The sequence below is a fragment of the Mytilus californianus genome, unplaced genomic scaffold, assembly GCF_021869535.1.
Source record: "Mytilus californianus isolate M0D057914Y unplaced genomic scaffold, xbMytCali1.0.p SCAF_11, whole genome shotgun sequence".
Classification (NCBI taxonomy): Eukaryota; Metazoa; Mollusca; class Bivalvia; order Mytilida; family Mytilidae; genus Mytilus; species Mytilus californianus.
Window position 1 is genome coordinate 27,708,160 of NW_026262593.1, and position 24,494 is coordinate 27,732,653.

Sequence of the window (24,494 nt, forward strand, 5' to 3'; positions counted from 1 at the left end):
CGCTGTATCGTAGGAAAAACTCCAAGGAGTCTGAACATCTGACAAAAATTCCTAAACTTTACATGACTAGTTCCTTAAAGGTTTTTTTTCATGCAAACATAATACCTTATTACTAATAAAATATGCATTCATATACAAAAATACATTTTGTTCACACTGTCCAAAGTATTATAACTCTTGAGAACCATCGTTGTGAAATTAGGTTTTGGGCACAGGTTTACGACACGACATGCTCCACTATATTTAAAACGACGCGGGACGTTTGCGCTTTTTCATAGGACATTTGCGCTTTTTTAGATAGACATTTGCGCTTTTTTAGATAGACATTTGCGCTTTAATTTATAGGACATTTGCGCTTTTTATATAGGACATTTGCGCTTTTACAATATTTGCTTCTTATGACTTCCCTCCTATTTTATCCGGGCTTAGGACCGGTAAAGTTAAAGTCATAATTTTCATTATGGTTAAAAGTTTAATAGTCATTTCATAACACATTCGTGTTAAAAATTCATTTCATAACACATACATATAGCTATATTAAGCTAAAAGTAAACATTATAAAGACATAAAGACACGCACAGTCATCACAGGTCAGTTTTTGTTTGATATCTGAAGCTCATGGAATGAACGAATTTATCTCTTGTAATCTGTTCTGACTGGTATTTCGCCCACATTTCAAATAAATTGATTGCATTTTAAATGTAGTTTGACCGAATCAACTCGTGTATGATGATTTTTCCTGGCCTGCAGGATCACTGATGACAGCTCAAAATATATTTCAATACACATGACCATAAGATTATTTGAATTGTTATGTACATCAATAAAATATTATATTTATAATTAAAACATGGTGTGTGCTATATTAATAACTTAGGTGTCCACCAGTCTTGTTTGGTTATACGCTTTACATATATAGATTGTACATGTAGTAGTTAATTGATATACCCTTTAAAATAGTTTTGTATAGAGTTGGTACTTGTTTTTGTATATACACGTTCAACAATGCGATTCATAAGTCGGAGTGCTGATGTCGCATGTATAATTTAAAATGCAATATTCAATTTGACCAGATTTTATAGTATTATTTAAACTATTCCGAAAAAGAGGATTATACAGTATTGTAGACCTAAATATTACAGCAATTCTCAGTTCAAAATACGACATTAGCGATTTATTTTGCTAAGCATCCTATTCATAAATTACTATCATAAAAAAAAATTATGCGGAAATGACCCTAACGATTCAATAGCGTTTGAAGAATCCATCAAACAGTCATGATAAAGCGAAACATATTTCCGAGTTAAAACTGTATTTTAAGGTTATCCCAACATTATATATCGTTTGAACTCATTAACAAATTCAGTAAGTCTACTGATGTTACGGCAATACTATGGACGTTTAAATGTACAAGACATTATGCTTTTAATCATAAACATTTACAAAATACAGCTTAATTAAAGAGGCTGTGTTAACGTTGATTTGTGGTCTGTCAATGCTATTGAGTGTCAAGACATTGAAAATAATTGATAATATCTCCGAAAAACAAAGACGCCTTAAAATTCTTTGGAATTAAAGGATATGTTGGGAATACGCCAATGAGACAGCAATCCTATGATCAAACAAACAAAAAAAAACTACAAAGGCCTTCTAGAGGTCAAAAACAGTATTCAACAGTAGAAAGGACTGATGTCTTTACCAACCAGAAGCTCTAAATCGCAGCAAATTTAAAAGATCTGCCATTAACTTCGTTGCCAAAATTCTTCAAATGAGAAAAAAATGTGAAGACATGACAAAAGAATCTCATAGGTGGGGCTCAAGATTAAACTCATCGGTGAGCCAACAGTATTACAAAAAAAAAAATGCGGAATGTAGAATATTTAAGTTGTAATATTTTTTTCAAATCCTATTCGGTTTTGGTACATTGGGTTGTGTTAAATGTCATGTTCCATTCCCATCACTCGTTTTCTTTGCAAATGTTGAAAAAGAGTAGTAATTGTTGATGACAAATCTTACGCAGCTCTATTTATCTAAAAATTTGATAAAAGGCCATTTGTTATTTGCGAGTCATCTCTGTTCGAATTTTGCACAATTTTACATTCCAAATATGTAGGGACATTTGTGAAGTATTTACCGATCGACGCTAAAAATGCAAACCAACAATCTTCCAAGAATATGTTAATGATACATTTCTCTTGTATTTTCATTTAAACTGTGCATATTGTTTATTTTTGCAAACAAAATTCTTGAGTTCAAACTGAAATATATCTAAGTCAAAGTTGCATCCCTAACGTCCTTCGTTTAATCATTATTTCTTTTTTGAAAGTCCATTAATTCTACCGATAAAGCTCTAGTTGATTGAATACTGGTTTGATACAGTTTTTTTTAAAGTTATCTAATTTAGTGTGGTAAGTCACGAATAAACGTCTCATTTCTACCATTAATGGATGTATAGATTGTCGGCCTAGTTTAAATGGTCTTCCGCAGGCACTGGAAATCATTTGACCGTCTTAAAACTTCATATGGTGTTAGTTTTCACTCATCATTAAAAATCATATACTAAGTAGTTAGGAATGTTTGTTTATCAAGGGTTGACAATTGACAATCACATTGATTGTTGTTTTCTTATCGTCAAGTGGCAAGTATTTCATGCATTATTACAGTATTTAAAACACTAACGATTTGATAAGGTTCTGTGAAGTCGATAGACCGCTATTTGGATTTGAAAAAGTAGATACATTGTATATTGAAAAGCCTGAAATATGCCATGCGATACATGCTTAAACGACAATCCCTCACCTTTAGCACGGGTATGAGTTCCGCACGGAAGAATGTCTTTTGACCATATTTCGTGATATATGATTAATATGCTCGGACATTTTATCCTAACGGAAACTCAATTTTTAAGCAGTTTCTATAAGTCTTATTTCCTATCATTACAAAATGAGCACTCACTATTTGCATACTGAAGGTAAAGAATCCACCTCATTCTTTCCTAGTTTTAGTAAAATGCTATATTATTTGTAAAGTGATATTGACTTAGATATGCATGAAATAATATAAAAATAAGGATATGTGGTATGATTGCCAATAAGACAACTATCCATGAAAGTTAAAATGAAGTGGATGTAAGCAATTATAAGCAACCGTACGGCCTTCAACAATGAGAAAAACCCATACCGTATAGTCGGCTATAAAAGGTCCCGACATGAAAAAAATGTTTACTGAACACGTGAAAGATAGCAAATAATATTATGTTTTAAGGTAGATGGGGGTCCAAATTAAAATCGATAGAATTTGTTAAATAATTTGCCTAAAAGTAGTTTATATCATGCTTTTTTTTTAAAATATGATAAAAAGTATTGGTCAGGGGTCTTTTTTTTTTTAGCTAAATGTTGTGTAAATTTGTCAGATTTTGCATATATTATACATGGAAACTCCGATTTTGTGCAATAGAAAGAAAACTAAACGATAGAATTTTAAGATAAAATTTTAGAAGATAGCTCTTATGATGTTCTTTTAGAAAATAAAAATAAAAATTTGGGTCACGGGACTCGTTTTCTCGCTACAAAACTCTGAGCTATCTCCCCTTAAATGGCAAATTAAAAAAAAAATGAATCAGACAAAATATTCTGTATTTTTAAAGAAAACAGTCGTAAAGAATATGACAAAACACATAATGTTTTCATTTAAATAAAAAATCATTTAAATGAATTACATTCTTCTCTCAAAAAATTTGCATATTCCATTCAAGATCTATACCGATTGTTTTCTGCTTTTCTACGATCCAAGATGGCGGAAGACATTCGTTCTACCTGAAGTGATTATTTTATGTACATCTTTCGTTATCTTGTTTTCTCTCAATCGACCCGAGTATTTTATGCTGTAAAGTTAAATTCTTCTCTGACGAAAAATATGCAAAAAAAATGTCCAAGTTATATGGTTTTTTTTTCTTCAGTAAAGTGTTTTAAGTTTGATTTAGCATGCATGTATGCACTTCAACCCAATTTGAGAAGTCTAGCAAGCGGAGCTGGGTTTCCGATAAACTCTCTGAATTTGCACTAATATCACAAATAATTAATGTCAATGCTGGTTAACTTATTGTGTTACATGTAGGATGCTGACCCGCTGACTTTGGTTCAATATATCTTTATTTATATCGTTAAGATTGTTATGATTTACTCACAAGAAATAGAAGCCAAAAAGGTCCAAAGCCACAGTGATATCAATAAATCAATGTTCTTTTATACTTGCAAACAAATGAAGAATTAAATCAGTGTTCGAACGTGATATTTTACTAGTATGCAAAATATACATATAAAAGTAGTCTCCAATTTCAACATTATTTTGAAATCGAATTTCCGCCATGTTGACTAATTTGTTGGTCTTTTCAAGCCAATAACATTTTTATAGTTTCTCTCTATCTATTGAATGTCCCTTTGGTATATTTCGCCTATCTGTTATAGTTTCCAGATTGTAGACAAAATTAAAAATAACAGATGGTAAAAATCGTCATACAAGTGCAATAACTCCTATAAGGAGTCGTCGACCAGTGTTGGTGTTCATGGACATTAGTCAGTGTACAACGTTAACATTCTGGACCTTTCTGTCCTGTCAGATTTTCTATGACTATTATGTCTATAGCGTTTCTCAAGATAATAGACAAAACTTGCATTTTCCCTATTTTTTTTTTTATCTTTGCCATGTTGGCAACGTTGGTTGGTATAGACAGGACCATCTTACACCTATATTAAACAATTCCATTTGGCCCGGAAGTTTCAAAAGTTTACGGACGACGGCAGACGACGAACGCCTAGTGATGTGAATACCCCAATTGGCACTTTGTGTCAGGAAAGCTATTCATTACTTGCCGTATTTTTTACTTCATTTTGAAGAGATTTTCATAACCGATTACTCTGATAGAAATGTGAAATAACTGATTGTTCATGGACTTGCGCAATGCAATACCTTTCATCATTACAAATGGTCTTGTATTGTGAACATTGATTATAAAACTAACCAAGATGTAATAATCGGAAATTGCTCTATTTTAGAACGGAATATAATTGTAAAAAATTTCATGCGTTTAACCTTTTAACAAGGATATGATAGACAGTTAACGAATGTTAATGTTGAAATAGACACGGTTAATCAATGAGTTAATTATGACTATTAAACTGCAACATCGATCTCAATGATATAATAAAAACGTTAGCTTTGAAATAAAGAGAAACAATCATAACATTATATACGTTTATTTTAATAAGTAATGCTGAGACAGGCAGAGCATTAACCAGATCAAACACAATATGTGTTATTACTTGTAAAATACTTGTGACAACAATTATATGTTGGGTATAAAAGAAATAAAACCAGGAAAAAGTAATTATAATGATCGTAATTACAAAATATTAACGATAATAAGCCAACTTGTCCAAAGTGTAACTCTGTAACTGGTACCATGATGACTGTATTGAATTGTATGAATCAATGACTACAGAACAGGTTTACGAACAAATATGAACATTAGAGTTTAAAGCACTGCATATTCCGCCTTCCAACTCAAGAATGGGTTTACATGTAGAGGATTCGGACGGACTGCATATTCTAAGTTGCAATTGACAGTTGTCATATCCTATTGGTAAAGGTAGATAGTAGTTAAACATTTGATAAATGTTAAATTTTAAAGATGAAATGAAGCACTGGACGGAAAATAACTTACATGTAACACTTACCTTCAGTCGAGCGATTTTATTAAAGTGACTGTAGAATGTTTGTTTGAAATGTGTTTGTAGGCTGAGTATCACCTATTGATTCTATGACAACGGGTGTGCTAAGTGAAGAAAGTCATTGTAAAGAAGCAACTTTTCTTTATAAAGCATGAGCAGATGGTGTAGATAGATATAAGAAGATGTGGTATGAGTGCCAATGATACAGCTCTCCGTCCAAGTCACAATTTGTAAAAGTAAACCATTATAGGTCAAAGTACGGCCTTCAACACGGAGCCTTGGCTCACATCGAACAGCAAGTTATAAAGGCCCCCTAAAATGACTAGTAGGTTCATATATGTTTTATCCAGAAAAAGGCATCTTTATTTGAAACCTAAATCTAGATAGAAATCAAAGTTTGGATTTAATCGTTTTTTAATAATCTGTAAACAAAACAGATTTGTTGGTGTTACATCGTACAAAGTCTATCCGAAAAATTTTGCAAAGAATTCCGCTCAAACCGGTGATTGAGAAAAAATGAAAGCAACACGTTATAAATTTCATTCGTCCGAAGCGCTTTTCTGGATTTACCTTCATCAGGAACACCCAAAGCCGAATATTTGAACGCCTAGAATGTATAATAAACTAAACAGTTGAAAGGCTATATGACCAAAAAGGACCTACAAAATAGCCAAATTTATCTAAGGTCAACTTTGAGCCGTCTTTAACTTGCAATGAGGTGCAATCGTTATTTGATTTTATTTTGCTCCGTGTTTAAGGCCTCATTGTGAATTTGAGACGAAGAACAGCAATAAAAGCGCTGTTCCTGTGCTTTTTATATGTTTTTGAAGTGCATGTACTGATTTTGTGTCATGGATGGATACCTCATACCCATTGTTTTTCTATCATATGTTGACCTCTGATATTTTATTTTTTGTGCTGTTGGTTTACTGTCTCTTTGACGCATACCTTGCAAATCAGTTTGAGCCCAAAAAACTACTTAACTAGAGTCAACAAATAAATCTGCTAAAAGTCATATACAATCGGAGTTTTCAGAAAGCAAATTAACTGAATGCAAACATGTCCAACGAATTCAACGGATATTTTATTACACAACTCCACGGGTACCATTGTAACAATATCTACTAAACATGTCGTCTATTTTGTTTCAACCAGAGCGGTTTCAGAAATCTTAATATATGAAAAGGTTAACAGGAAGTATCAAACATATTAGTACAGATTACACCAAACTCCAAAAATCGACTCTTTTTTTATCTTTGAAATACCTTATAAGTGTACCTTCGTTCGCTATTCTTCAAAATAGGAACACTAATATATCATAGTTTCGAAAATCTATTAGCTTGCGATTCCTGGACTTTTTCTTCAACGACGCCGATATTAATCTCTGACTTCATCTTCTTATTTTTTGCTACCAAAAAGGTCCTATTGCTTGTTCTGCCTAGAGTATCATTTTTTTATTTTTTTTTATTTTAGTTTAATCTGAGGGATAAATGTTCTAATTACAGAACCGTAAACAATTTACTACTTAAAAACTATGGCTTTATATTTAGAACAATCAAACTAGACCTTTGGGAATAAAAGGAACCCACATCCGGTTTTCAACACTAGTAAAATAAAATTATCACCTGACTTTATACATTCCTTTTTTTGACTCATGTCAAGAGTTTAAGTGAAGATTAAAATGGAGAGAACAATTGGCAGAGCAAGGAATTTAATTTTTTTTGGAGCAAAAAAAAAAAAAAAAAAAAATTATCAAGCTATGATTTTGGAGTGTTTCCTTCTTTGATAGCTGTAAAGTATATGCAATATGTTTTTTTTTTACTCTAACATCCTTTGTGCCCTAAGGCTCAGGCTGTGAAAGATTTTAAAATTGAACTCTTTCTACACGTGCAAAATTCTAAAATTGAACACTTTTTACACGTGCAAAAGCCTAACGAATCTTATCCAATTAGAAAAGTGTCAGTGCCCTCTTTTTCATCTCCCCGTTTTATGAAGTAAATTTAAATTAACCATTAGTAATATACCATTTTTATTTGATTAGTTGAGATGTATGAATTAAACGCACTTAGTTATTGTCAAGCTTAATCGTATTTTACATGGTTGAACCAACTTGTGCCTATGCTGTTATTAGCTTGTTACACCATCAGACATTGCCACACATGTCCAGTTTTGTTATCATCATTCTCCTGACATATTTAAAGACGTTTTGTCATTGCAAAAGACGTACACAATGCTTCGGCATTTTTTCTTCAGTAAATATTATTTTGATAGCGATTAATAATCAGCATGTTAAATACATTAACCGAATGAAACACTTAATTCACAAATAGCCTATCAAAATGCTTCGAGCTAACCTTGTAATCTGCTTGTATATAATTAATTAACGACAACACAGCACTTTACTTAGGGGAAAACATTCTCCTACTCCGTCAACATAAACAATGAATGCCATTACTTTAAGTAAGAAATATTTCTTAATAAAAAAAAATGTATTACATGAAATGACAACAGTAATACATTACTGTATAAGAGATAAAGGGTATAAGGCAATGAGAGTACGACTCAACGTTTTAGACATGTGTATACACAATAATATGAAAAGTCTAAACAAGTAGGAAATACAGATGACATCAACCACTAAGAATCAACAAGCTCCGTGAAAAGGCACGTTCAAACAAAGACCAAACACAACGAACAACGCATTGTCTAGATAGCATAAGTATTTTGTTTAATTAGAATTTATATTAACAAATTTGTTAACAACGAAGATCACTGTTAAGACATCAACTGTCGAAATTCGCATCTGGTTCGGTTAAATTGGAATCGCTTGATGTTTCTAATACACTCACATAATTTGATGAAGTAAGCAAGTTTAAAGTGCACAGTATCCCCCCTTCCCTTTCTGTACTTTTCTATATCATATATCATAGACAAAAATGATAGAGTAAAACACACAACATAAACAGGTGTAATAAGCAAATATATAAACATGTTAATTTTTTAAGAATGGTTTCTATCTATGACATATTTAATTTTTTTTATCGGATATTGAATTTCGAATTTCCAATCTATATTGACGATTCTTGGCTTTCTTATGATAGTTAAGTGTAAAAGTAATCTTAACTTTAACAGTACATGTTTACTGATTACCAATATGTCGGTTGTGCTTCGATATAGTGTGTTTCGAAAAAACTTACTTTAATTCCTAGCCGATTTATACTTTCCCAGACCGGCTGATTATTATTTTCATTAAGATTAACGTGTTGTTCGGTTTATCTGTTTTTCATTGGACAAAATTCAACTGTGATGTCACATTTTCTTGCGTTCCTCTTGATATGCTTTTGTGACATTCCATTCAAAGAAGACATTGTTTTTGTAGATTATTAGAATATAAAAGATGCAAGTTGTCTAATAAGTGAAACTGAATCTTAAGCAATACGATACGTTTCCACTATAGACATTAAATATCTAAAAAACCTTTCCTGAGCACCTGAGATCGCCCCCAGTTTTTGGTTGGGTTCGTGTTGCTAGTCTTTAGTTTTCTACGTTGTGTTTTGTGTATTGTTGTTTGTATGTTGTTCTTTTTTTTAGCAATGGCGTTGTCAGTTTATTTTCGACTTATGAGTTTGAACGTCATTTTGGTATCTTTCGCCTATCTTTGTCATGTCTAGCTTTAACTTCAAATTCTGAAATGCTGCGGTAAAATCTCTAAATTTCGTTCTTCCTTATTCGAATCCAGTTTATACATTTCCAGACCTGTTGATTTGATTTGTTCAAGATCAGCGGGTGGTTCGTTTGTTCGTTCGAAAATAATCGAAAAGGAATGGAAAGCTTTTCTATATCTCGCCTATAAACAATTAGAGAAACAGGGTGAAGGTTTGGTACCATTAAAACGTTTAAACCCGCTGCATTTGTTTGCACCTGTCCTAAGTCAGGAATCTGATGTTCAGTAGTTGTCGTTTGTTGATGTGGTTCATAAGTGTTTCTCGTTTCTCGTTTTTAATTATAGATTAGACCGTTGGTTTTCCCGTTTGAATGGTTTTACACTAGTAATGTTTTTGGGGCCCTTTATAGCTTACTGTTCGGTGTGAGCCAAGGCTCCGTGTTGAAGACCGTACTGTGACCTATAATGGTTTACTTTTATAAATTTTGACTTGGATGGAGAGTTGTCTCATTGGCACTCATACCACATCTTCTTATATCTATTCACCACCAAATCTTGTGCAAAACGATAGATCTCCACTACCAATAGTTAAATTCTAAATATTAATCAGCAAGCCTTGCATTATAAATATGAAAATTGAAGTGTTGAGTGGAGAAATATCGTACCACACTTGATAAAGTGGTATGTTCATTGTCCTCCTACGCGTTATTATATAAAGAAACAACAGTGTTTTTCAAAGGAAAACAACATGATATACCAAGATAGTAAATCGGATAAAAAAACTACATTTTTTATCCATTAGAAATGATTGTAACTTAATTTGTATACAATAAATCATTACAGTTGTATCCGATCAGTAATCGTTTTTACTTTTCTTTTCGATATTTTTGAACCTCGTGACACGCTTTAGATCTCATTATATTGTATTACAACTGTAGATAATATCTGACTTATTTGGAAAGAAACACATAATGCATTTATGTGATAAAATAAATGTCATAATAATAATCATTATAGAAGACAATGCTGTCTACTGCCATATCTTTAATTATTGAAAGTATTCATGAATGTTAAATGCAATTCTATATTAACCTTCAGTTTCCTTATATTGTACCACACTACAGTGAAAAATAGTATGGGATAATCATTTCAGTTCGAATTGATTTTTTATATTGAAAAAGTCTAAAATACCAGATCTGATAGTGAAATAGTTTCATAGATCCTCAAGGTAGAATAAAAGATATAAACCAGACTGAACTGATCAAGTCGCTTATATATTATTAGACTCTTGAATTAAAACTTGTGAATTGAATGTACTGGAGATAAATCCATCTTTTTCTTATTTGAAAACCCTGTTTACTTCATACCTTTAATAACTTTAATCAGTCAATTATTGAGTGATTTACTAAGTGCTGTACGTATCATACTCTTATGAAACAAACTTTAAAAAATACTCCCTATTAAACCAGAAGAGAACACGATAACAAATTCCCTTAATTGGACTTTCGGGTATATTGTACGTGTCATGTACATGCAATTGACTAAATATTCATCGTTTTTGTGAATACGTCTAACTCGGATTAACAAAGGAATAAATAAGACATGAAAGTCTGTTTGATATTTACATTTGATGAAGAAAAAGACACAAAACTGGCATCTATGACAAATCAAATATCAAATATTCTCTAAACAATTATCCAATGAAAAAAATGAAAACAAAATCAGTGCCCCTTTGGTTGCTTGATGATACATTTACGCAACATTTGAAGAAATAGACACAAAACTGGCATCTATGACAAATCAAATATCAAATATTCTCTAAACAATTATCCAATGAAAAAAAATTAGAACAACATCAGTGCCCTTTGGTTGCTTGATGATACGTTTACGCAATATTTGAAGAAAAGAATAATGTATTCGTTCTCAAAGAAACAAATCAACAACTCAATTATAAGAAAATCCTAATCTTATGTGAAATTAAACCACTGTGTCTTCAGTAGTTTATGTGTACCAAATCCATTGTTTGTTCTCGTCTTGTTTGCATTTTTTTTTACTTTAACTTAAAATAGAATATTCAGAAATCAATAATGGTAAGAAAAGAACACTGTCGTTGTCAGTTTGTTTACTTATGAGTTTGCATTAACCCTTGGTATCCTCCGCCTTTTCTGTTACATGTTTATATAAGGACAGTCGTTTTTCCTTTTGTTAAATATTGACAAAAATATTAGCTTTGTATATAATTCCTCCCGAATGTAAATACTTGTACCCGAACATATTAGAATCATTAAAATATTAATTAGTTACTCGGTATTTTAGCAAGATGAAAGTGAATCGGTTATGTAAAATTGCAATGTCATACAATTTCTAATTATATTCTGGAAGATATCACGTTTACACGGTCATACCATCGATAGCAAATAGTCAGCTTTAATGAATTTTTCATGTCTTTTTTTCTTCTTCCGAATACGGAATTAGACTCCTAGGTAGGAGTGTAAAACTTCCCGGAACTAGTGTGCTATGCACATATGGACTTCATTAAAATTAATATGATGAAGAAAAATAGTTTACAATAATACATATACATTATGTACAGTGGCTTGGTAGTTTAATAAGTTGTTGTGGGTCCTTCAAATGTTAGAGTGGATATGCTACTTTTGAAGGATTCCAGGGTGTCAGACATACCTATTGCTTCAGGTAGTGAATTCCAATCAGAAATAGTGTGAGGTTAGAATGAAAATTTGTAGAAATCTTTATTGGTTGTTATATGCCTAAATTTTAAGTCAAGTAGATTTTCGTATTATTTTTCATGAAAAAAAAATATATTAAACATACGGAATATCAGAGTACATTTGTTCTCAAGATTGACAAACGGTTGCACCGTATTAAGTGTTAAAGGAGAATAATGTAGTCTGATTTAGTATATGAAATAGGCTTTAGCAATTCTTAGTTGAATTGACATTTAATTATGCTTCTCACTTAACTACAAGTCATTACACACTTTGTCAATAGTTGCATGTATACCATTATTTTGGTTGTTTTTTGTTTACTTCACACCCAGCATGAACCTTTTATGAATAGTTTGATTTCAGAACACCTATCATCTGTCTCAAAAATGGATAGACCAGAAGCAACGAAATACTACTGACCAGATAAAGGTATATATTGTACAATATGGACAGTAAATTAAACACAGCAAACATTCTTTCGGAATCTGAAAATGTGATGGACAGCTCCATTTGTCACCATCACAAAAAGTTCATCTCTGCAGAACAAAGTCTTTACTATGAAGATATATATTTAATAACGACACACAAAAAAAGTCATGTAAACTAAGATAAAATAAAACGATTATTTCAATTGAAGTATCAGAATGTACTTTCTAAACATCATTATGGCTGTATTTTTTGGCGTGTAGATTTTTGAAAAAAAAAATGGATAACACACACCTAGGAAGCGATAAATACTTATGTTACACAAATACAGCACACTGAGTACCAACGTCGCCATATTGAAATAGTCAGATATAATGCATGTTCTTGTTTAAACAATCCATTCTCCAGAAAGTATAGTTAGTATAATGATAGGCAAATTTAATGTGGTGACTAATAAATCACCCGTTGTAAGTCCAAGTAAAAATACATACGTTATTCTTCGCAATTCAGAATACTTCAATATAGTGATCCAAATATGTACATTGCCAGTCATGGCACAACCACACATTGTGATGAAACGTGTTCCCTCTAAATACATTAACATTCTAAGTACCAAAATTTCAGGCAGAACATATACTCTCAAGCTCACATACGGGTGAAACAGTTATTGTGACCTTTATTAATCAACTAATTCAGTAGGATACAAATTTAACCCCTTTCCCACAAATGTCACATTTTTGTTTTGTTTAAAATATTAAATTTAGTTATAATTATTAAAACTTGTTATAATCGATTTCGAATAAAATCTGTTAAACTTAAGTAACACTGTTAACAAGAACTCGGATTTTCTGTTGAAGTTTAAGTACAGCTAATATTTACAGACAAATCTGTATTATACTGTTCTAATATTTATACATTTGAATCACAAACATGCAGAACCAACATGAGCTTGAACTTAATCTGAGAATGGTTTCATTTGCAATAATATTTTATGTATTTTTTAATTATTTTTGTTTGGGGGGGGAGGCTTTTCTTGAAATTGACTTATTTGCATTTTCTTCTATTTTTATTTGGGCATAAACTTTAATCTGTCTCGATTCATAACTTGTATAGCTCTGTTGACATGTTTTTTCTTTACCTTTTTCATCTCTTTTATTGGTTATGACTACTACATTTTAACGACATGTTTATTCAAAATTACGGAAGCCCATTTTGGACCTCCTAAAAAATATATTTGAATTCGAAATCACGAATTTAAATCGTTATCACGAATCCGTAGAATTTGTTATCACTTTTTTTTGGTTATTCGTGATAATGGATTAAAATCGTTATAATGAATTTCATAAATGGTTATAACGGATTAAATTCGTTATCACAAATTCGTAGAAATAGTTATAACGAATTTAATCCGTTATCACAAATTATATAATTTGTTTTAACGATTTTAAACCGTTATCACGAATTACAATAATCTGTGATAACGAATTTAATCAGTTATCACGAATTACAAAAAAAACTGTGATAACAATTACACAAGTTCGTGAGAACGATTTTAATCCGTAAACACGAATTATAAAGTTCGTTATCACGAATTACAAGAAAATTGTGATAACAAATTTAATCCGTTATTACGAATTACAAAAACTGTTATAACAAATTCCATAAATTCGTGATAACGAATTTAATCTGTGATAACGAATTCTAGAATTTGCGATAACAATTTAAATTCGTGATATCGAATTCAAATAATATTTTCTGGAGGTCTTAAATGGGCTTCCGTACAAAATTGTCTATTGATAATCCGTGATATCGAATTGATAATCCATCATCTCGTATTGATACCGGAAATAGCTTCAGATATTCTCATGGAAGAGTGTAAAATAAAAACCTGACTGAAATAAAATATAAACTCGACTGAACTAATCTAGTCTTTTAGACTATTGAATTAGAACTTATGGATCAGAGAGTTTTGACTTATCCTGCAATCAGCCAACTATTGTGCAAGTAACAGGTACACACATAATTTCTTGCATTATTTGTACTTCTATGTTGAGCAAGCGACAGTGTGAATATTTCTTTTTGCGTGACAATTCATTTTGAGGTTCACTTCGCTGTCCGCGTTTAAAATATGTAGAATTTTTTGAAAAATCAGAGACAAATATTTGGATTTCAACAACTAAAGCTTCAAGTGCTGGGTGTAAATTGCAGAATATAAACAATATATGTACATTTTAGGAAATATAAAATGTCGTTGTACTCGTTACGAAACAGGAAAAAGACAAGTTAGAAAATCAGTGCCCCTTTGGTTGCTTGATGATACGATTCCGCAACAGCTGAAAAAAAAAAAATTATTCGTTTCCAAAGAAAAACCTCAACGACACATTTATAAGAAAACCCTTATCTTATGTGAGAATGAAGAGCTGTGTCCTCAGTAGTTTATATGTACCAAATGCATTGTTTAAACTTTGTTCTCGTCTTATTTGCATTTACTTATTTTAACTTAAAAATAACAAATATACAGCGATCAATAATGGTAAGAAACGAAGGCTGCCGTTGTCAGTTTGTCATCGATTTATGAGTTTACATTAACCATTGGTATCTTCCGCCTTTCTTTTACTTGATTATGTAATGACATTTGTTTTCCTATTGTTAAATATTGACAAAAATATCAGCTTTGTATATAATTCCTCGTGAATGTAAATACTTATACCTGAACATAGTAAACTTATTGAAATATATTCATTTACTCCGTTTTTTAGAAAACTTTTATGTGAATTTCAATGTCATATGGTTTGTAATTATATTCAGGAAAGATATCACGTTTACACCATATCATCGATATCAAATAGTCAACTTTAACAAATTATTAATGGCAATTATATTTTCGTATTAGTTTTCATTAAAACAAAATATACTAAACATACGGAACTCCAGAGTACATTTGTTATCAATATTGACAAACGATTGCACCGTATTAAGTGTTAAAGGAAAATATGTTAGTCTGATTTAGTATAATAAATAGGTTTTAGCAATTCTTAGTTGAATTGGCAGTTAAGTATGCCACTCACTTAACTACAAGTCCTTACAAACTTTTTTAAATGTAAACTGTTATTTTGGTTGTTTTTTTTTTCTTTACATTCAGCATCAACATTTTATAAATATTTAGATGACGAAACACATACGTATCATCTATCTCCAAATAAAGATAGACCAGAAGCAACGAAATACTACTGACCAGATAAAGGTATATATTGTACAATACGGACAGTAAATTAAACACAGCAAACAATCATCTAGAATCTGAAAAATGTGATGGACAGCTCCATTTGTCACTGTCACGAACAGTTCATATTTGCTGAACAATGTATGATTAACTGGTCGTTTAAAAAATCTGATTGCAAATGCATTTGCTGCAACTCATATAAATCATTTTTCTCTATGGCAAAAGGTAAACATGCTAGATTAACTTACTGGAGTTGTGATGAGATGATTAAAGCTGTAAAGTTTCTCCTTGACAACATTTATGAACGTTTCGGAAATAGAAAAGTGTATCGACAGGTTGTAGGTATTCCTATGGGTATCAAGTGTGCCCATTTAATAGCAGACTTGTGCCTGTTCTGTTATGAGCCACAGTTTATGGCCAAACTTAGTAAAGACTCGTCTAAATCCCATTTAATTGATAAATTCAACAAGAGTTACCGTTATCTACATGATATTTATTGGCTAAAAAATCAACAATTATCAAAATATATTGCCGAAATTTACCAAAAGGAACTTACTTTAGATAACTCAAATATTAAAAGCAATAACTGTCCTTTCCTAGATTTGTCATCGTTACGAAAAGCTCATCTCTGTCGAACAAAGTATACTATGAAGATAGATATTTAACCATCCATATCTAAACTTAGGTAAAATAACAAATATTTCAATATATGTAATAAGAATGTACTTGTTTTGGCGTGTAGATTTGTGAAAAATAAAACGGATAACACACAATTATGAAGCGATTAATACTTATGTTACACAAAGACAGTACACTGAGTACCAAAGTCACCATATTGAAATAGCAAGATATAATACAAGTTTTTGTTGAACAAATATATTCTCCAGAAAGTATAGTTAATATTGTAATAAGCAAATCTAATGTGGTGGCTAATAAATCACCCGTGGTAAGTCCAAGTAAAAATACATACGTATTGCTTTGCAACTCAGAAAACTTCAATATAATGATCCAAATACATGCATTGCCAGTCATGACACAACCTCACATTATGATGAGAAATGTTCCCTCTAAATTCATTAGCATTCTAAATTCCAAAGTTTAAGGCAGAAAATATACTCTCAAGCTTACATACGGTTGAAACAGTTTTTGTGACGTTTACTAATCAACTAATTCAGTATGATACGAATTTAACCCCTTTCCCACATATGTCAAATTTTGTTTTGTTTAAAATATTGAATTTAGTTATAATTATTAAAACTTATTATATAATCGATTTCGAATAAAATCTGTTCAACTTAAGTAACACTTATAACAAGAACTCGGATTTTATGTTGAAGTTTAAGAACAGCTAATATTTACCCAAACAGATCTGTATTCATTTGTATAACAAACATACAGAACCAACACGAGCTAGAACTTATTCTGAGAATGGTATAATTTGCAATTATGTTTATGTATTTTTTTATTTTTTTCTTGGGGGCAGGGGTCTTTTCTGGAAATTGACTTGTTTGCCTTTTCGTCTATTTTGATTTGGGCATAAACTTGTTCAATCTGTCTTAATGCATAATTTGTATAGTTCTGTTGACATTTTGTTTTATTTACCCATTTTCATTGGTTATTGATGACTACATTTTAACTACATGTCTATTCAAAATCATGTATTTAGCATACGTATATGTTTCAAACGGTTTGAAAAACCAGATAATAAGTATACTATGAACGCGTATGATATTATTTTCTTAAGTAAACTACGCTTTCTTGAAAAAATGTACACACGCTTGTGGCTAAAAACCACGTACAATCTATCAAAACGAAATTTGACACACAATTTTAACAGCGACTCTAGAATTACTGTTCCCTCAAAACAAAAGATGGCTTAATGGAGACGGTTTTTGTAAAGTATACACACGGAGCAAAAATGTATTTGCAAAATAGTAGGCCGATCGCAAGATAAATATAGATATCAAAGTATAAGACAAAGCATGCAATATCAGGTCATAAAAAGAATAACAGAAAATTATCGAAAATGTTTGGAAGTTGCAACAGATCACTAAGAACCAACGAAAAAATATACGTTCTAACCACAACGAACAACGCATGGTCCAGATAGTATAAGCATTTCTTTTGATCAAATTTTATAATTACAAATATTTTTACCTCGAGCATCACTGTCGAAATGCGCATTTGGTTTAGTTAATGGAACCGTTTAATGTTTCTGGTACAGGCACACAATTTGAAGAGGTAAAACTAGTATAAAGTGCACAGTAATCCTCCTCTTTATTTTTCTATTGCATATATTATAGGGTAAAACACACAATAAAAAGAGCACCATCTTCCAACAGAATGGTCATTAGTTTGAACAAGGAAATAAAAGACGGCTCATGAATTTAAAAGCAGAGTTAACCCTTCAATAGCTGGTGTGAAAAGTAAATATATAAACATGTAAAATGCAAAGAAGAAACGTATCTTAGGAATGGTATCGTCTGGTCTTCAGCCTATGGTTTTGTATCTATGATATATTTGATTTTTGATCGGATATTCAATTCGAATTTCCAATCTATACTGATGATTCTTGGCTTTTTTAAGATAGTTAAGTGTAAAAGTAATCTTATTTTTAATAGTAAATGTTTACTGATTACCAATATGTCAGTTGTATCTCGATAAAGTATGTTTACCTAAAACAATTGAGAACTCATTTAATCGAGACTTAACAATTTTCAAAAGTTCATGAAAAACTTGCTTTAGTTCTTAGTCGATGGAAACTTTTCCAGACAGGTTGATAATTATTGTTTTTTAATTAACATCTGGTTTGTTTAATATTTTCTTCATTGGACAAAATTCAACCGTGTCGTCAAATTTTGTTGCGTTCCTCTCAATTTGATTTTGTGATATTTCATAAAAAGAACACATTCTTTTTGCTTATTAATTGAACAGAAAGTCGTTTAATTTTTTTTTAAAGAAACAGATTCTACTACCGAATTTCGAGCAATACGATAAAATGCAGCTCTCGACAGTTAAATGTTAAACATCTAAAAATCTCGGCAAGTCCCGTGTCTATTTTATATATCCAAAATATTAACTGTCTTCAATAGAGACACATGGTATTACACTCGGTAAAGTGGTAGAATCTATATTTCTCTAGCAGTATATTTGATACATGTAACCATGAATTTCTTTTTTTTTTACTTTTTTTGTCCTTATTCGAACCCGATTTATACTTTTCTTGACCTATTGATTTGTTTTGTTTATAATCAACATGTGGTTCGTTTGATGTCAGATTTTCATTGTCAAAAGTTAATTATGACGGACGGAAGATGTTTTGGCTTTTTCTCTGAATTTTCTGTTGTGACATCACGAAAAATGTCGACCATGTCTGACGAAAACAATTGAAAAGGAAAGTGTCCAGGTCTCGTCTCTAAATACTAAGAGAAACAGATTCCACCACCGAATCTTGTGCAAAACGACAGTTCTCCACTATCAACTGTTAAATTCTAAATATCAATAATCAGTAAGCCTTGCATTTTTAATATGACACTTAAATGTTGAGAGGAGAAATATCGTACCACACTCGTTAACGTGTAATGTTCATTTTCTTCCTACGCGTTATTGTATTTAGAAACAACATTGTTTTTTCAAAGGAAAACAACATAATATACAAAGATAGTAAATTGGATAAAAAAGCTTCATTTTTTATCCATTTGAAATGATTATAATGTAATTTGCATACAATAAACCATTATAGTTGTATCCGAGCAGTAATTGTTTTTTTTTCACTTTTCTTTTCGATATTTTCCAACTTCGTGATACTCTGTAGATCTTATTAAATAGTTTTAATTATTATTATTGTTAGATAATATCTGATTGATTTGGAAAGAAACTATAATTCATTCATGTGATGAGATAAATGTCATAAAACTAATCATTATAGAAGAAGATGTTGTCTAATACCATATCTTTAATTGTCGATAGTATTCATGAATTTTAAATTCGATTCTATATAAACCTAAAGTTGGTTTGCATTGCACCACACTAGAATAGTATGTGATTATCAGTTTAGCTAAAATTGATTTTTAGATTAAATAAATAAAAGTACCTGATCTAAAAGTGAAATAGCTTCAGATATCCTCAAGGTTGAATGTAAAATATAAACCAGACTGAACTGATCTAGTAGCTCAGACTCTTGAATTAGAACTTGTGGATTTACTTTACTGTATTGGAGATAAACCCGTCTATTTCTTATTTGAAAACCTTGTTTACTACAAACCTTTGGTAAGTTTAAGCATTCAATTATGGATCATGCTCTTATGAATCAAACTTTAAAAAAAACCTCTCTATTAAATCAGATAAGAAGACGATACAATATTCCCTTAAATACACTTTCGGGTATATTGTACGTGCCCTGTACATGCAATTGACTAAATAATCGTAATTTTTAGCCCACCTGTCCCGAAGGGCCAAGTGAGTTTTTCTAATCACTTGGCGTTCGTCGTCCGTCGTCGTCGACGTCATCGTCGTTAACTTTTTACATTTTTAACATCTTCTAGCGAACCACTGAATGGAATGAAACCAAACATGGAATGAATGTTTCTTATTGGATGCTGACCAAGTGTTGTTACTGTGAAGCCGATCCATCATCCAAGATGGCCGCCAGCGGGTAGCTTTGTTTAACATAGGACCCTATGGACAATACATACAAATGTCTTATTTTAGAGAACCACTAAATGGTATGAAAAAAAACATCACATGAATGTTTCTGATGAGGTGTTGACCAAGTGTGGTTACTTTGAAGCCGATCCATCATCCAAGATGGCCGCCAGCGCAGGACTTAGTTTAACAAAGAACCTTAAGGACAATACATACAAATGTATTCTTTTAGAGAACCACTTAAAGGAATGAAACCAAACATAGCATGAATGTTTCTTATGATGTGCTGACTAAGTGTTATTACTTTGAAGCCGATCCATCATCCAAGATGGCCGCCAGGGGGGGGGGGGGTCTTTCGTTTAACATGGAACCCTATAGACATGACATACAAATGTCTTCTTTTAGAGAACCACTCAATGGAATGAAACTAGACATGGCATGAATGTTCCTTATGAGGTGCCGAGCAAGTGTTGTTACTTTAAAGCCGATCCAGCATTCAAGATGGCCGCCAGTGTGAAACTTCGTTTAACAAAGGACACTAAGGTCAATACATACAAATGTCTTCTTTTAGAGAACCACTTAATAGAATTTAACCAAACATGGCATGAATGTTCCTTATGAAGTGTTGAGCGAGCTTTGTTACTATGAAGCAAATTCATCATCCAAGATGGCCGCCAAATTGGGACTTAGTTTTACAAAGCCCTATGGGAAATAAATACAAATGTATTCTTTTAGAGAATCACTAAATGGAATGAAATAAAACATGGCATGAATGATCCTTATGAGGTGCTGACCAAGTGTTGTAACTTTGTAGGCAATTGATCATTCAAGATGGCCACCAGGGGGTCTTCGTTTAACATAGGACCCTATAGGAAATACATACAAATGTTTTCTTTAAGAGAACCACTGAATGGAATGAAACCAAATATGGCATGAATGTTCCTAATGAGGTGCTGGCCAAGTGTTTTTACTTTGTAGCAAATCAATTATCCAAGATGGCTGCCAGGGGGGACCTTAGTTTAACAAAAACCCTATGTGAAATACATACAAAAGTCTTCTTTTGAAGAACCACTGAATGGAATGAAACCAAATATGGGATGAATGTTCCTTATGAGTCGCTGACCAAGTGTTGTTACTTTGTAGCAAATCCATGAACCAAAATGGCTGCCAAAGGGGGACTCCGTTTTACAAAGGACCCTATGGAAAATATATGTATACAAACGTCTTCTTCTAAAAAACCGCTTTATGGATTGAAACCAAACATGGTATGAATATTTCTTTTGAGGTGCTGACCAAGTGTTGTTACTTTGTAGCTGATTTGTATTGTCCTTATAATTTTCTACAATTTCAATGAATTTATCGGTTATTTCTGTAAACTTTACAAAATCATTCTGCGTTTGAATAAATTACATGCCAATTTTAAACCAAATTTGGCCTCAATCATTATCTGTCGTGATTTAAACTATTTTTACATGATTTCCAAAACCAAAGTAGAATCAGATGAACGACACAGGCTTTTCGGAGCCTATAGTTGTGATTACATCTAACTCGGGTTTAAAAAACCCAAAGAAACAAGCAAGTCCATCAGATATTTAGATTTTGTGGAGAAATAGACACACAACTTGCATCTAGGAGAAATCAAATATCAAATATTCTGTAAACAATTGTCTGAAGTGAACAAAAAATATGTTTATATAATGACAGCCGTTTTCCTATTGACATATATTGACAAAAATATAGACTTTGTACATACTTTCTCCCTAATGTAAATACTTATACCTGAACATAGAAAACTTATTAAAGTATTGATTAGTTACTTGGTATTTTAGGAAATTGAAAGCGAATCAGTTATATACAATTGCAATGTCATACACATTCGAATTAAATACAGTAAAGATATCACGTTTAGACCATATCATCGATAGCAAATAGTCAACTTTAATGAATTATAAATGTCAATTAGATTTTCGTATAATTTTTCCTGACATCAGGAAATACTAAACATTAGGAATACCAGAGTACATTTGTTCTCAAGATTGATAAACGATTGCACCGTATCAAGTGTTAAAGGAAAGTTGGTTACTAGTCTGATTTAGTATATTACATAGGCTTTAGCAATTCTTAGTTGAATTGACTTTTAAGTATGCTACTTACTCAACCACAAGTCCTTACACAATTTTTAAAATGCATACTGTTATTTTGGTTGGTTTTTTTTCCTTTACATTCAGCATCAACATTTTTTAAATATTTAGATGACGAAACACATACGTATCATCTATCTCCAAAAAAGATAGATCAGAAGCAACGAAATACTACTGACCAGATAAAGGTATATATTGTACAATACGGACAGTAAATTAAACACAGCAAACAATCATTTGGAATCTGAAAAATGTGATGGACAGCTCCATTTGTCACCGTCATGAACAGTTTATATCTGCTGAACAAAGTATAATTAACTGGTCGTTTAAAAAATCAGATTGCAAATGCATTTGCTGCGACTCATATAAATCAATTTTCTCTAAGGAAAAAGGTAAATATGCTTGATATACTTACTGGAGATGTGATGAGATGATTAAAGCTGTAATATTTCTTCTTGACAACATTTATGTTCGTTTCGGAAATAGAAAAGAGTATAGAAAAGAGTATCGACAGGTTATAGGTATTGCTATTGGTATCAATTGTGCCCCTTGAATAGCAGACTTGTGCCTGTTCTGTTATGAACCACAGTTTATGGCCAAACTTAGTAAAGACTCGTCTAAATCCCATTTAATTGATAAATTCAACAAGAGTTACCATGGTTACCGTTATCTAGATGATATTCATTCGCTTAAAAAATCAAGAAGTATCTAAATATACTGCCGAAATTAACCAAAAGGAACTTACTTTAGATAACTCAAATAATAAAAGCAATAACTGTCCTTTCCTAGATTCGCCATCGTCACGAAAAGCTCATCTCTGTCGAACAAAGTATACTATAAAGATATATATTTAACCACCTATATGTAAACTTGGGTAAAATAACAAATATTTCAATCTATGTAATAAGAATAGACTTATTAAATATCACTATGGATGTATGTTTTGGCGTGTAGATTTGTGCAAAACAAAACGGATAACACACAATTATGAAGCGATTAATACTTATGTTACACAAAGACAGTACACTGAGTACCAAAGTTGCCATATTGAAATAGCAAGATATAATACAAGTTCTAGATGAACAAATATATTATCCAGAAAGTATAGTTAATATAATAATAAGAAAATCTAATGTCGTGGCTAATAAATCACCCGTTGTAATTTCCAAGTAAAAATACATACGTACATGTATTGGTTCGCAACCCAGAAAACTTCAATATAATGATCCAAATACATGCATTGACAGTCATGACACAACCTCCCGTTATGATGAGAAATGTTCCCTCTAAAAGAGGGACGAAAGATACCAGAGGAACAGTCAAACTCATATATCGAAAACAAACTGACAACGCCATGTCCAAAAATAAAAAGACAAACAGACAAATAATAGTACAGATGACACAACATAGAAAACCAAAGACTAAGCAACACGAAGCCCACCAAAAACTGCGGGTGATCTCTGGTGCTCCGAAAGGGTAAGCAGATCCTGCTCCACATGTGCCACCGTTCGTGTTGCTTATGTTATTACAAATATGGTAAATAGTCTATTTCGGTAAGTCACATTTGTGAAAAGGGAGGGTATTGTAGTTACGACATAAGGAACATATCCGATATCATATGTGAAACGGTTATTCCATAACGATCAACCAACTCGTGATGGCGTCCGTAAAATTTACGAAGGGATGACTTCAACTTCACCATTTGGAACTTTTGGTTTAATAGCTTCCTTGTGAGCAGCAATCCTCTATCAAGGAAATAATGATAGGAAACACAAGCCCGGGAATATCGTATCAATTGGGAGATATATACTCCGTATGCAGGCGCTGCTGGAATGTTGCTACATAGAAATGGAAAGTTCACAATTTGGGAAGCTGAAATCATCTCTTTTGTCGTAAAGTTTTGTTTTCAACCGACCCTCATTGTCAATTTCTAGATGTAAG

General features: G+C 31.8%; 1 protein-coding gene across 1 annotated transcript in view; it reads right to left on the reverse strand.

The window, feature by feature from the left end:
• LOC127720852 (tyramine receptor Ser-2-like) overlaps positions 1 to 24,494 on the reverse strand; it is a 38,904-nt gene that overhangs the window by 2,127 nt on the left and 12,283 nt on the right. Inside the window, exon 3 of the mRNA XM_052227600.1 lies at positions 17,545 to 17,610. Within this exon, the coding sequence (XP_052083560.1) occupies positions 17,545 to 17,610 (66 nt within the window). The remainder of the gene's footprint in view (positions 1 to 17,544; positions 17,611 to 24,494) is intronic.